This window comes from Megachile rotundata, chromosome 13, assembly GCF_050947335.1.
Source record: "Megachile rotundata isolate GNS110a chromosome 13, iyMegRotu1, whole genome shotgun sequence".
Taxonomy (NCBI): Eukaryota; Metazoa; Arthropoda; class Insecta; order Hymenoptera; family Megachilidae; genus Megachile; species Megachile rotundata.
This window is the reverse complement of record NC_134995.1, coordinates 14785785-14799930: the sequence shown is the minus strand read 5'-3', so window position 1 is coordinate 14799930 and position 14146 is coordinate 14785785. Positions and strand designations below refer to the sequence as shown.

The 14146-nt window shown below is 44.8% G+C and overlaps 2 protein-coding genes across 6 annotated transcripts in view; one reads left to right on the top strand and one right to left on the bottom strand.

The window, feature by feature from the left end:
* Positions 1-14146, top strand: part of Dop1R2 (dopamine receptor 2) — a 50955-nt gene that overhangs the window by 32245 nt on the left and 4564 nt on the right. For 4 of the 5 annotated variants that reach the window (XM_076538780.1, XM_076538782.1, XM_076538781.1 and 1 more), the window contains one exon: positions 8209-8293. In XM_076538780.1, the coding sequence (XP_076394895.1) occupies positions 8209-8293 (85 nt within the window). Of the gene's footprint in view, positions 1-8208; positions 8294-10697; positions 10979-14146 lie in introns of all 5 variants that reach the window. The other variant, XR_013040252.1, reaches the window with a different exon arrangement.
* On the bottom strand, positions 4976-7633 carry LOC143265602 (uncharacterized). The gene has a single exon (XM_076538776.1). It carries the CDS (start codon positions 7420-7422, stop codon positions 5602-5604), a length of 1821 nt encoding a protein of 606 aa, XP_076394891.1. The 5' UTR covers positions 7423-7633; the 3' UTR covers positions 4976-5601.

The window sequence follows — 14146 nt, the reverse complement described above, 5'->3', positions numbered from 1 at the left end:
CGTTTCGCGCCAAAGCGTAGTCGATACGTTTTATTCGCACGAAAATGTACCGATACGTTCCGAGCGAACGAAAATATATCGGTGTCTATCGAAAGTTTATCGTTCGAACGTCGACAAAGCGCGTTAATTAGCCATAATCGGTGGCGCATAATCAGACTCGTTTTCCGCGTTCTTTCGCGTCGAACAACGCGATTGATCGTTTAATGCCGCTCGTTCGAACGAGCACGCGACGTCACCAGTGAATTTCCGGCGGCGCGTATCGGGCCGTGATAAACTTTTTAACGCGGATCTACCGATGGAATTGGTGTCGCGTGTTTCGTCGTGCAAACTCATTGGCGACGCCGTTGTCGCACGGCCATCATCGATTTCCGGTTTGGTATGTGGCGCACGCTGGACCCGATTGCCGGACAGAAATGCATTCGGCGCACGTTTCGTTGTCATTAGAACGTAAACTCCGATAGCTCATTTACGGCCGTCGCCCCAATCGGACGAGAATCTTCCGCTGTTGTTCGTTTCGAACCCCTCCCTCGTTTGTTCCCCGAACGACAGCAGGGACCGGAAATCACCGACGGTTCCGGTTTCGTTAACGGGCCTCGACTTCTATCCTATAACTTCTGTCCCGTCGAATTTCGATCAACCTATACGAGCTTCGCATCAAAGGACGACTCGTGCGATCTCGCGTAAACGAAATTTTTTCATCACGGCGGATCAAACGGGAGCCGCGTCGTCAAAGTTACGCGTGCCTCGAGATAAAACGAATACTTTCTCGTTTTGCGAGATCACTTCGCTTCGGAAACGTAATCGAAACACGGCGTTGTATCGTTCCACGTAAGCAAACTTTTATTTAGCCTCTCTTCTACGTAGGCGTTTGCGCGGAATAATGCTTAATAGCGGAGGTCGTTAGCACGCGTTTTTCTGATCACGATTACGGGGCAACATTTCGGAAGAATAACCGAGGCTAATCTAGAAAATATCGTAGAGGCTGCATTATCTTGATTTAAGTGATTGGTCGGACGAATAAAAGCTACTTACTCGTGGAACACTTTCATTACCTCGAGCTTTTCACCGTGAAAAAACGCAAGCTTTTTCAGCTAATGGATATTGTTCAACCCTGTATACGTTATTAACACGTTCATGGTTCGCTACCGAGTCAAGACAGTTTTTGCGCTGAGGAAAAAGAAGCCACGAAAAAAGCGGTACATTGTTTCTGATGAGACCGATTTCGAAATAAAAAGCTGCATTCTTTCCGACCGTCGCGTCGCTGTAAAAGCGACGATATCGCGATACAAATTCGAGCATGAAAGATTATTGTCCGATCGATGATCCAGTTAAATCGGTACAGAAAGTTCAGAGGAGCTCGTTTGTCGTGAATTTCAAACAGTTCCTTCCGTTTTCATCGAAATTCAAGAATAAACGATTAAAAAGCTGCCTGAATTAATGCCGGTCTATCTACACCACGGCTATTCGATGCACATTCTTTTTAAAGTGTTTATCGATTGATCGAACAAGACCCCACGAATGAATAATACGAAGCATCGTTTTATAAATATTTTTCATTCGTAAGAAAGAAACTCGACGGTGTATCTTAACGATTCGTAATGGGCCTATCGGTATTCGAAGCGATCTTTTGACCCGTGCAATCGTGAAAAGAGTCCTGAAGAGTTAATTAAGAGAAGTTTCGCATATCGATTAACACTCTTTCCGTTGATTAACGGTTTCCTCTAGCGCAGCCACGATTTAAGAAACGCCAGACGATTCGACGATACGCTAAACGCTCTATTAGACTTATATTTGTCCGAGTTTACGATGCACGAACGCATTCGTGCAAACGCGGCTAAGAACCACTCTAGGAGAATGAGGAAAAAGAAAATGCGAGATTCGAGATACGTCGGTGGTACGCGGCAAAGTGGTTAGGCGATCGATGACGGTTCGCGATAACATTGAAAACACGAAAGCACGCGAAAAAGAAGCGAAAGTTCGAGAGCGTGCTCGAAGCTCAGGATCCTATCGTCGCGACAGAACGGCGTCGTACGAAATTCCGCGAGTATCCTCTCCGCCGTCGAGGCTAATATGCTTTCTCCTATTTTTTCCATCTTTTTCTTTATTTCGATGACGGTGCTTCGTGGCTTACCGAATACGAGAATCTATGTACTCCGATTCCATATTCTTCCTCCTTATCTCGTGGATATCTGACCCTCCCAACGGTTAGATATTCTGATAATTATATTAACAAAGGACAAATGGCAAGTTAATTTCTTAAGGTTGAACGTGATGAGCTTACTTGTCTTTTGCAAGGATAATAATTATGTGGTATTCGCTTTTTTCATTTCGTACGTAAACGATTCCGAGCGAAAGAATGCAAGGAACAATATAAAGTATCCCTTCGATCCGTCGTGATTCGACGCATTTCCGGTCGCCAGTCGATTCGTATCGCTGGCATTCCAATGCACACCGACGGAGAAGAGGAATCAAAAAGGAAGGGTGAAAAAGGGGCGAAGCAAGGATTCCAAGAGGAACTTGCCAGCTAGAATATAAAGTTATCTACCGACGCGATCCAAATTCGTGTGCGGATTTGACAAACATTTCTGGAGATGAATTTTCATGGTCGACTCGGAAATTTTGCGATGCTGATCACGAAGAAACCGCGGTTGCGAATGAAGTTTCCCTCCGGTTACGGTAATTCGATTAACGAATAAATAAATCACCCGGAACGTTGTCCAACTCTCTCGGTTATTTCGTTCATTTTTCTCTGCTTCCATTAGACTACGGTCACGTAACTATGCCACAGATATTTACCGTTAACGAAACTGATACTTATTAACGATACCATTTGCTGTAACCATTAGTAGGATATTTAGCGCGAACCAGACGATCGATTTCCTCTCGAACCGAGTGCACGCTTCCTCTTTTTTTCCAAGTTTAGCAAACGACGATAACGCGATAAACCAGCGACGAAAACGAAGTTACGTTACATTTCCCTTCGAGCACGGAAACAGTTTTCCTTTCCGTTATGCTCGGTCGCCGCGATAGGATCGTGCGAATACATAATCCATCTCTAAAACCTCTGCAAGTAGAAAATTCAGATAAAACAGAATTCTGCTCGTGAAAATTCGATTATCTCTCGATCGCGTGTTGTCTCTTTGTTAAATAAAACGAAGCCTTCAAATTTCTAGTTCTATCCATAATTCTAACGAACGAGCCACAAATTCTAACGTTAAATTCTGAGTTGGAAATTGTCGATCTTCGAAACTATATTTCTAGAACGAACCACAGTTTGATTTTTTATTGCAAAATCCTCCGTAGAGAATCGGTTTAAAGCCGAGTGAGGATTTTAGGAAAATTTCAGGATGGAAAGTGTCGATAACAGAGTGGTGGAGTCGGAAAACAGAGGAGCGTCGATGATATTATAGCAAGGTAACGAGGTTTGTTAAGCTGAACGAAATTGCGGCGGCCTGAAAACGGCCTGGTTCAGCTGCGTTGCAGTTCAGGAGCTCGTAATTCGAGCGGTTCGAGGTAATAAGGGTCAGCAATTACCGGTGTAAGGCGAGAAACATACCGATATTAATATCCGTCGGCGAAAACCGTTGGTCAATTACCGGAAACGCGATTTTCGTTTCGACCTGGTTTTCCGCGCGGTTCACTCGCTTTTCACGCTCAAAGGCACGACAACTTCTTTCGATTTCAAAGAGAAAGAAGCCAGGACTCGGCGAACAGACTCGATTACGCGAGTAACAGACTACAAAATCTGACTACCTTTCCGTTGCTACGACCTAAATTAATTTTAACGTTATCGGATAATCCTCGTGCAAATTTTACTCGGACAAATATGTTCTTTACTTTATATTCCTTACAAGTACACGGTGCGTCTATATTTAATTTTAACCGTACGTTCCGCGGTGTGTGTCGTCGAAAAACTTGGGAAAATACATGGAAATACATTTACATCTTTTAAACGAAAAGAGTTAACAGAGAACAGTGTACGGCGCTGCTAACGACTCTGCCATAAGAAAAAAGAGAGAGGAGTTCCTGTTCTTTCTTGTACTTCGAAATTTATCTACCAGGTTACGAGAAGAGCGGAGTATTTTCTTTCCTTCCATATTACCAAGAAAATGCGACCTCTTGCGTTCTATCTTTACATCGTGGCACGAGCGATCATCCGAACAGGGAAAGGATTAACTCCGCAACTGCATTTATGCAAATTTAATCGACACACCGGTCCACCGCGTGATAAAGTATTAAACGCTTACCCCTCCGAGGCGGTCGCTCCGACTAAAAATCATTTAAGCAAACATCGCGAAACGATCGAGCGGGAAAATCCGAGCGACGACAAAAACCAGATACGGAGCTATAGTTTGCGGTCATTTTCCACGGTTGCGTCCCGACGAAACGAACAGATTTAGAGCGGCGACGAAACGGAAACTCGACGCCCCCGTCGATTATCGAAAGCAAAAAGATAATTACGGTCGCGTGTAATCCGTTGATGGATTCTAAGGGTAAAAAGCGGCCGGCGTAATTCGTTAGATCGCCCCTTTACGATTCCGTTTCCCTTCTTCCGTACGGATTCACCGAAATGACGTTCCTTTTTACGACGCGTAATAGATCATCTCCGGTCAAGAACGTCGCCTCGGTCCACGAGGTCGAACGAGACTCGATCCGATCGCGAATAAGCCAGTGAACGACCGGGCGGGGATTATTTTGCGAGTTGGATATACCACAGGGCGAAATTAAGTATCGGGAAGAACGGATTTCCTCGCCTTTCTTTCATCGACGCTCTTTCGTATTCCGATACGCTCGTAAAAAATCGCTAGGTGATAACGGCGTTTCCGAGAAAATTGCCTAAGAAAGATACAGGAAGTTTGCTCAGTGATTCGACTTCCGGGGTACCGTTTATGCCGCAAGGAACATAGATATAACCGCATCACGGGTTAAAAGTCCTAATCTTTATAATTGAGGGTTCTTTATCGCGATTACGAATATATTAAACACACGTTGAAAGTCTTGGTTAATGTGCTTTATTTTGCATACACAATTTTAAACACATTGCAGCAACAGCGCTGTTGCTCGCTTTGATAATGCTTCGAAATAAGTGCATACGTCTCTCGTGCTAGTCGGTTAAACGTCAACGCAAGCGGTTAAAGACGTTTATTGGATTTTCATTGTGCGCCACGTTCACAGCATGCACGAAATCACGGGAAACGGTGTACAGCGGCTAACAAACGATGTCACCGCACAAATTACTCGAGTATCGTGTATGTCCTTGACACGGATTGGCTACTTTGACGGGTTCGACGGAAAGGTTACAACGTGCCTAACTCGCGCGAGTGCCCGTTCACCCGCAATCCAATATCCGTCTATAATTCATAGAAGCGAAAGCCGATAATCTACGGTTAAACGATATCCAGTCATTCGTCCTTCCTTTAAGAACCACGGTAATTTGTCCCGCGTGTCCGATTTAATTATTTACCGAAGACGATCTCGCCGGAGCTTTCGATCGTAAATATTACACGCTAACGGAACTGGACTTAACGACGACATCGCGAAGCGAGCATGCTAACATCGAGAAAACCACATATACACATCGATAAGAATTTAAAAGTGGATTCATTCGAGATACTTTGACGGATAAAAGATTATTTCGAAAACGAGCAATATAAAACTGCAGACGGATCCAACGAGCAGTAGGAGTAAAGCTGGAACGAAGTGTGGAAAGCGTAGCGGTGCGTAGAGTTTTTCGTTTTCGTCGACATTCGGCTTGTCGTCAATGTCCTCTAGCAAGGCCATATCGATCAAATAATCCAGGATACCCATATCGTTTAATCGTCTAAGATTTCGATTGATGAGTCCCAGTTCTGGAAATCCCTGCCACGTGGCAAAAACGAGTGGAAAGCTGCATATAGGATCGATTGTCAATGCGTACGCGTAAAGAGTTTCGACACTGTCGCTGTGCGAAGAGTTCATCACGATAACCAGCGCGACCGAGTTGTTCCTCCCTGATAACACATCTTTGTACAGTTTCATGTACGTATCCTTATCGAACGTCACGAACTTCTCGCGTACCTGCCTGGCAATTTCGTCGGTCTTGTCATCGAAGAAGTTCGCGTGTGCGGCTACACCACCGATTTTAAACGACGAATTAATCAATTCTCTCGTTCTTCCGATCTTCAAATCCGACGCGTTGATCAGCTGATCGGCCAACGAGTCCACGTATAGCTGAGTAAGAAACAGACCGAAAATGTTCCACGAGAGAAACAGGATCCTGCTGGAGAGTTTGGTTGGTTGTCCCGGAAGAGAACTGCCAATTATCAGGGCAAATATGTCTAGCCAAGACAGATCGCGACTCAAGAAGGTCTTAATAACGCCGCCTAGCAACAAAGAGGCCCCTATGCCGCCCCAAACGTACGCGCCAAAGGGCGTAATCAGCCCTTTCAGGGATACTTTGGGTACCTTTGGGATCAACCAGACCACCTTCAGTACGTCGTACGAGCTAGAGTAAGCGATGTCGTCGGTGGCTTGCTGCAGAATGCCGCCTATCACCACGTCGGCCATGGTGTTTTTATAGAGGACCATGTCGCCTATCTCCTCGTAAGTGGCGTTGTTGCTCCATTCGACTTTGTTCCGATCGATCGGCTGTTTTCTCAATACCTCTTCGATCAAACGTCCCTCGAATCCAAACAGCTCTTTGGTACCATTCTTCACGATCACGAACGGTGATTCTTCGTAGTAGGCCACATTCAGAATGCAATCATTCAAACTCGGTGTACGGAGTCCCAGCAACTTGTTCCAGGAGTCGTTTTCGCATTTGTCGAGGATAACAGCGGCCGAAGGAATGCAGAGTTGCTGAGGGCGAAAGGTTCGGCTACCAGCGGCCAACACCGAGTCGCCAACCTTCGCCAAAACGACCATCTTCGCGATCCTTTGTGCCCACATCGATTGCACCACAGTATCAACTTGGTCCAGAAAAGTCTCCTCGTCTTGGAAAATGGTCGTTAGAATGCAAAAGAATAAACAGTCTCGAGTGCAAGGTTTCGGAGCTCGGAAATCGTGTTCGATGCTACTGGCGTTCGGCATGAAGACGATTGCGTCGGACGATCGTTCGAATGGCCCGAAACGCGACTCCGAAGGTTGAACGTACGCGAATTTCAAGTCCATAGTCGAGAATAACGTGCTAGCAAATTCATGGACGTCGTCATCCGAGTCTAGAAACATGATTAAAGTCGAAAGTCGTACCTTTACGTACTTCTTCAAGAAACTCTTGACGCACGGAACCGAGCTTGACAATTCCTGTTGCACATGCTGGTGATGCAGCAGGTCTTTCACGATGAGTGATCGACCGTACGACAGAGGTTCAGCGGCGGAGAACGCGGCGAAGACGAGGATGAACAGAATTAAAGGTACAGACATTTCTGCGAGACTGTTCGCCATCAAACTGGACGAAGGTCTAACCGACACGCGGAAGACTTCGAGTACTTATTACCGTTAAACAAGCAAGATAATCAAACAGTTCGTGTACGACGCAAAAGATGCGTATCTTTAAAATTACCGTGCAATCGTTACGCTATCGTTCAGAAACACGTTATCGCGTTACGTGTTACATTTTTCGCATAAATCTCGAATGCTACGGCTTCCGCGGATGCTGCGGCGCGCATCCAGTGGACGATTCAGCTTGGACATCGTCGGTCGAGATGGAATTAATACCCGTAGTTCGAAGAAGACCGTTGACGGAGTGAAAAATGAAAGCCTGATGTTTGCATAAGAGAGCGTGTATCGTGCTTATGCACTGCGATGTAAGCTTATGCAAATACTTGCGCGCGATATTCGAAACAAGGTTTCCAGTCATGCGATCGTGACGTTAAAAGCACGAGCTACGATGTGACCAACTTTCGAGCACGATTTTGCATTTTCCTCGGCGAAGGTCGCATTATTGGCTCAGCATTTTGTCGCTGGAGAGATTCGAAAATCTTCGAAATCGCGAGAAAGTAGATTCCGCCCGAAACTTCTGGCCAAGTTACTTGGGATCGTTTTGGTAATTAGCTTTCGGCAAACAGCGCGGAACGCTCGAGTTTAACTTTCTTTCGACTTTTATTCTCGTGTGAAACGGAACGTCGAGTCAGCTAGAATTCTCCACAGACGCGGTTATGCGAAACGAGAAGAAATCGCGAGCATCGTCCTGGCGAATACCGAATTAAGAGTTTTTCTTTTGTTTTGCAGAGCTTTCGTGAGAATTCTATGCGCCTGCTGTCCCAGACGGATGAGACGGCGATATCAACCGGCATTCAGATGTAAACCGAGTCAAGTGAGTATGAAATATTCATGATACGCGCGAAAAATTGCACGCGTGTACGTTTCGCGTGAAAAACAGCCGCGTCAGAGTGCAAGCTCCCTATTGTTTCCGTTCCGTGGAACTTTCCACGGTAAAACCAACGAGCTTGTCTCTAGACACGATAAATTACCAGCGACTCACGTTCCAAAGCGTTATCTCAGCGAATACGGTAGCTAGTTACTCGTATTTGTATTCGACTCGGCGAAAGGTCGAAGCGCGCTCATTTTCGATCGAGCTTCGATTACTCCTTTCCACCAAAGAGTACAAGGAAGTTCCGCTATTTATGCCGGTGTTTTCCCGACGTTCAACCTAAATTCGATCCGACCCTAACGTTTCCAGCTCGAATTTATACGATACACGGAAACGCTTAGCTTTCTCTCCAGGATAGGGTACTTTCCGTCGGACCAACTTGTGCGTAAACACGATTCAACGAATAAACTTGGATCTTGCTTTTCTTACGAGAACGTTCGTTGGTTCAACCCCTTGTCTCGTAATCCGCTATCGTATATTGCGCAGCAAATAAGGCGTTCGTTAGGAAAAGTGAGCTTCCAGAGGGAACGAATCGCTTAAGGTATTCCTATTAGAGTGGACAAATTGACAGCCGTCTACGAACGTATTTGTGACTAGTCGATATCGATGAATTCCTGACGGACGGTTTTATTTTAGAAGCACTCGACTGTATCGCGATAGCGAGCTATAAAATATTTGCCTCCGTTAAGCGAGTCTGAAATTATTTTGAAAACAGGCCGACGTGTCCATGCGAAATCAAGAGCTATCGTCAAAATGTTTGAAAGGCTAATCGCGTGAACCACTTAACTTATGCCGAGTCAAAAAAACATCTACTTTGGCTACGCTAATTCCGTATTAATCGATGCTTAGAAAAATCTGAGCGCAAAGGGGTTGAAATAGGTGATAGCTGGAATTAGCGAAGAAAGTTTTCGAGCCAAGTATAAAACGGTCAAGGGAACGCGTTAAAGGCCGCTAGTCGAGTCGCGATCGCATAAAGCGAGCTTGAAAATTCGCCAAGAAGAAGGAATTTATTATTCCGATTACTAAAGTTTTCAAGTTGACCGTTTTTGAAAGGAGATTCCGTTGGATAACGCTGCTCGAATAAACCCTGAATAACTTGGAGCGTATCTGCGTTCCGCTTCACGTGCCGGTCCGATCTCTTCGTTCCTTTCATTTCTGTTGGTTAGATAAAACCGCATTTGCTTCGAAACTTTTAGCTTCTCCGCGCTAGTGGGCTAGCTACACCTATACCGTCCACAAATTTTTAGGAATTTCTTTCTCGTAGCGTATGGAATTTCGAAGGGAAAATGAAAATTCCCTGCTATCCCCTTAAACAAGTAGTTTTATTCTTATACTTCTGAGCAGCGGGTCGAGAATGGGATTATTAAGATACAGGTAAATAACGAGAAAATATCGCAACGGCGGGACGACATTGTCCGCGCACGATCGAAATCCTGCGACTCGAGTTTAGACGAGATATTTCATCGTGTCTGCGAAAGCAGGATACCTCGAGTACTGAAATTATATGCAAATGGAAGGCAAACGGTGAATCTAATTCGGGGAAATTGGATTCGCGTGTAACTCGCGCAGACTACGTGTTTCGTTCTTTCTTGTTTGTCCGTCTTGTCTCGTCGAATCTGCAGCCTTTCGCTTTTAACAAATAAGAAAACTTTCCGACGCGATGCGTCATCGGAATGAACCAAGTTCCACGGAGTGCAAGAAACCAATACGTTCCCAGACCCACTATATCAAACGGTACGCCTCGACGCTCTCTTCCCGAACATTAACCGCGCCGAATTTGAGAAAACGAGGAACAATACATATATTCTCGTTGTTTCTGCTCGACTAGAACATTTTGATGATAAAGCAACAGCCTCGAAACTACTTCCACGATTAATCCGTTACTGCGACTTCCGACGATTACTTTAATCATACTTTTAATTATAATTTAGTGAACATTGTTTCTCGAGAATTGTTTGAGCGAAGCTGCGAATACTTCGCGCCGCTGTACCATCGAGATTATCTGTTGCCACGCATATCTCGTTTAAGAGAATCCCAAACCGGAGACGCAATCCTGTTAGAAGCCCCCGTAAAACGTAGTTGTACGATTAGATACGTGTAACTAGATTCTAGTAGATTGTATCTTATATTCGAAGGTTGATTTTCGAGTAAGAGATTCTCCCTATGATCCATGTGGAAGAGAATATATTCTGTTACTAGTAAATTTAGTTGCATCTTGATACTCGGATCGAAATATTTTTATTAGCAAATCGGGTACTAGATCTTTAAGCCGAGTCACGGGTGGAAGAGCGCAGAGCAGCATGAAATGCTAGCACGAGAAGTATGCAGTATAACAATATTTTTTCAGAGATTCGCATCCGGAAGATACTACTCCGCGTACTCGTTGCACCACGTTCGAAGCAGCCGAGAGAGCTCGTGCGAGCAAACCTACATTTAACGATGGGATATCGTTGGATTCGTTGGATACCTACTCGAAACCTTGTATCTCCTTCTCCCTCCGTTCGTCGACATCGAAGCATCGTCTCTCCCAAGACAGTCCTATCCGTAGTAATCGCCCGGAGACACGTTTAGTACAGAGATTATCGACCAAAGGACTCTATCACCACCCCGTAACGATACATAGTCTCGGTATGTTGATTAGAAGAATTTAGCGGATTTCCGACACGCAAGTACAACTTGTACGTACTCGCACCTGCACGAGCACGTGTCTTGGTATGCTTAGGTACACGCACCTCTTTCAATCTGTCCACGTTGCAATGATCTCTTTGTGCACATGTCGTCTCAACCATCTCGGTGTTGTGTTTTTGTTTGTGACATCATTTAACTCGTTGTTCACTTTCTTCCGTATCGCTGTATCGACGTACAGCGTTACGTGGACCGGTAACTTTGCAGAAGCGGATTGCCGGATAATTAGGACAGGCTCAAGGGCATGCAATTAAACGAGAAGCGGAGAACGGGCGATTCGAGCAGTAAATTCTTGATAGACAATCGCGTTCACGATTTATCGAGAATGTCGTTAAAAAGAAATCCATCGGAATCGGAAACGTTCTCTAGGGTTAACGACTCCTCCATATCGTGGGACCATCGAATAAGGGTCGATAAAGAACAGAGATTTTCCTGCGGGTGTTGGTTCTTGGAAAAAGTGCACCGAAAATAATCAAAATACAGTGTAGCTCGCGGGGGAATAACATCCGATTGGTACACAAGCGCTATTCCTCGTATTCGATGGTTATCGAGTCAAAATTTCTCGTAACAATTTTCCAGCTTTTCGAGCATCGAGTCTGTATATGGTTTGACCATTCGATGATAATTAATGTAGTCGAGTCCAAACTCCTTCGATCGATTAGTTCAATCGAATTTATCATCGAGCAGGTTTTGACCAACAGAGAGAACGGCCAACGATTCAAAATCAATCACCTAATTCACTCGTGTTTCGAGCTTGTCGTTCATCAATTTATCACTGGCTGGTAAATTAAATTACGGCACGGAATAATGTAATCGATCCGGCCGAATTCGAGCGTGTAAGGACCACCCACGCGAGAACGAGCACGATAAGGGAAGCTTTTTTTCCTATGGCAACGAATCGGAAAACGTGATTCGACGACGCAGGTGCTCGATTAACGCGTAATCGCGACTTGGTAAAATCAGATTGATCGGAGAGCTCTCCGAATGCTGCTGGGAGGTAAATAAAATTAACGAATTACGCGCGGTTCATTGACCGAACCAATATCCACTGTCACTTCTTGTTAGACGTCTTTTTATCGAGGTCCGTATAAACTTGATCGTTTCGATAAAATAACAATCGCGTTACCGATAACTAACGATTCGAGCAACCCAGTTTGCCTACAACGGGTTAATAGGCTTTTGATCAATAACGCGTTAACAGGAATCACGGTTAGTTCTTTTCGAAAATTTGTCAATGGGTTCGTGTACAAAACATAGCTTTCTGTTTCCGAAAACCAATTTGTTTTGATATTTTTTTCATCAGAATCAACTCGGTGCAGCGATTAAATTACACCTTCAAAATGGAACGATACATCACCGGTACATCCGGGGTTGTTTCGAAGCTCGAGTTCGCTCGTTTATTCGCTCGCTGACCTGCTAAAATCATAATCCCTTTTACGATTCATTTCCACTTTTATTTAACCAACGAACCGTCTCTACTACTATTTGTCTGTTATCCCGCTAACTTTCGCCCTTATCTTATTTCGTTGGAGGAACGACGTCTTGCATAAGGCTCGTTTCTTAACCAACAGCTTATCCGACTCTATAAAACCCTACTGGTACGCGGGCACCGCCTGTTTCTCCGCTTCCATTTCCAGCTTTAAATCAACTTATGGTCTGTACTGTGGCTGGTTAGATAACCGAAACGATTCTAGTTAAAAAGCTACGAAAAAGCGCGCAACGTTAATAAATTTTGATTTATTCGGATCGAACGTTCGTCGAAGCGAAAAAACTATCTCTTCGGAATCAGTTCGAATTCTTTCTCGAATAAACAAGAAATAAACGGATCGAATAACTTGTTCGTGCAGAACACATTAGTTTCGAGAAACGAGAAATAGCGCAGGAGCGAACAACCGCGAGATCATTGTATCGCTTCACGCGATTTCCGATAAAACTTAACGACTCGTCGAACGATCGGTAGTGCCATTCCTCGTGGACAGTGTCCACGAAACAGGGGGTTGAAGGGCGTGCAGTGGAACGTGCTGCAAATGTCTCCATGAAAGTCCCGAAAAACAAGGGGACATGAATTACGAGACACGTCTGTCTCCGGAAGAGATATAAATGTCGGAAACGGGGCGGAGCTGGCCATTCTACGACCTCGGCCTTTTTTTCAGTCCCTCTCTTCGTTTTCGGAATAACAATTTAGAAAAACGATATAAATCTCTCGTGGATCCTCATCAATCGTGTGTCACGCGATTACCACGGACACCTCGTCGAACGTCGACTTTATCACGTCCTCGTTTTTACCGCATCGATGTCTCTTTTATCGCTGACTTTTATTAGTGACCCGCTGAAAAAAAGGTACTTCGAAATAGAAGACTCCGTAGAGCGAATGATTCGCGGGGAAAGGACGATTCGTTACTTCGATTCCAGCAGAACTCGAGAGGAGCATAATGGCTCGAGTGTTCGCGACGATAACTGCGGATTTTTCAGTTTCGAGAAGTTCTCGGGCGTTTCGTCGGTTTTGCTCGATCATATTGGGGTTGACTTATCGCGCAGTCGTACATGGACCACTCCACGAATCGAATTCCGAACCCCAAAAACTTTCACAGAAAGGCTTCCGGAGAAACGTATACTTTAATTCGATTAAAAGGACATCGGTGTCCGTGGCTCGTCAAGACCACGCCGCAGTTTGATTTGGTGGCTGCGAAACTTGCCTTCAAAATTAGCTAATTAACGGATCGATGGATAGAACGAACGTTTCGTTTCGATGGAATTTTCAGAAGGGCAAGGAGAGGTTCGGTCGCGTAAAGGAATTTAATTAAAGTTGAACATCACCAGACTCGATAATTTTGCCCTTCACGAGGATTCGTCGCGGACCGGCTCGAGCCGAAGAGGAAAAATATTCGTCGTGAATAATGAAGGAACCGTAATTAAAACGCAGGAAGTTCTATTTTAATTAGTCAGTAAAAGTAATGCGCCTGGAAACGCGACGCTGGTGACTCTTTTCTTATACTTTTTTGTTTGAAAATTTCTTCAGAAATTTGATCGGGTTCACTGGATAGAGACTCTTCGATGCATCCTCTCGAACATTTCGTGACGCGCTAATTAGACGACTCGAGTAGCTTCGAG

Excerpts from the sequence above, each read along its gene's own strand:
- LOC143265602 (XM_076538776.1), bottom strand. The coding sequence starts at position 7,422 with ATGGCGAACAGTCTCGCAGAAATGTCTGTACCTTTAATTCTGTTCATC.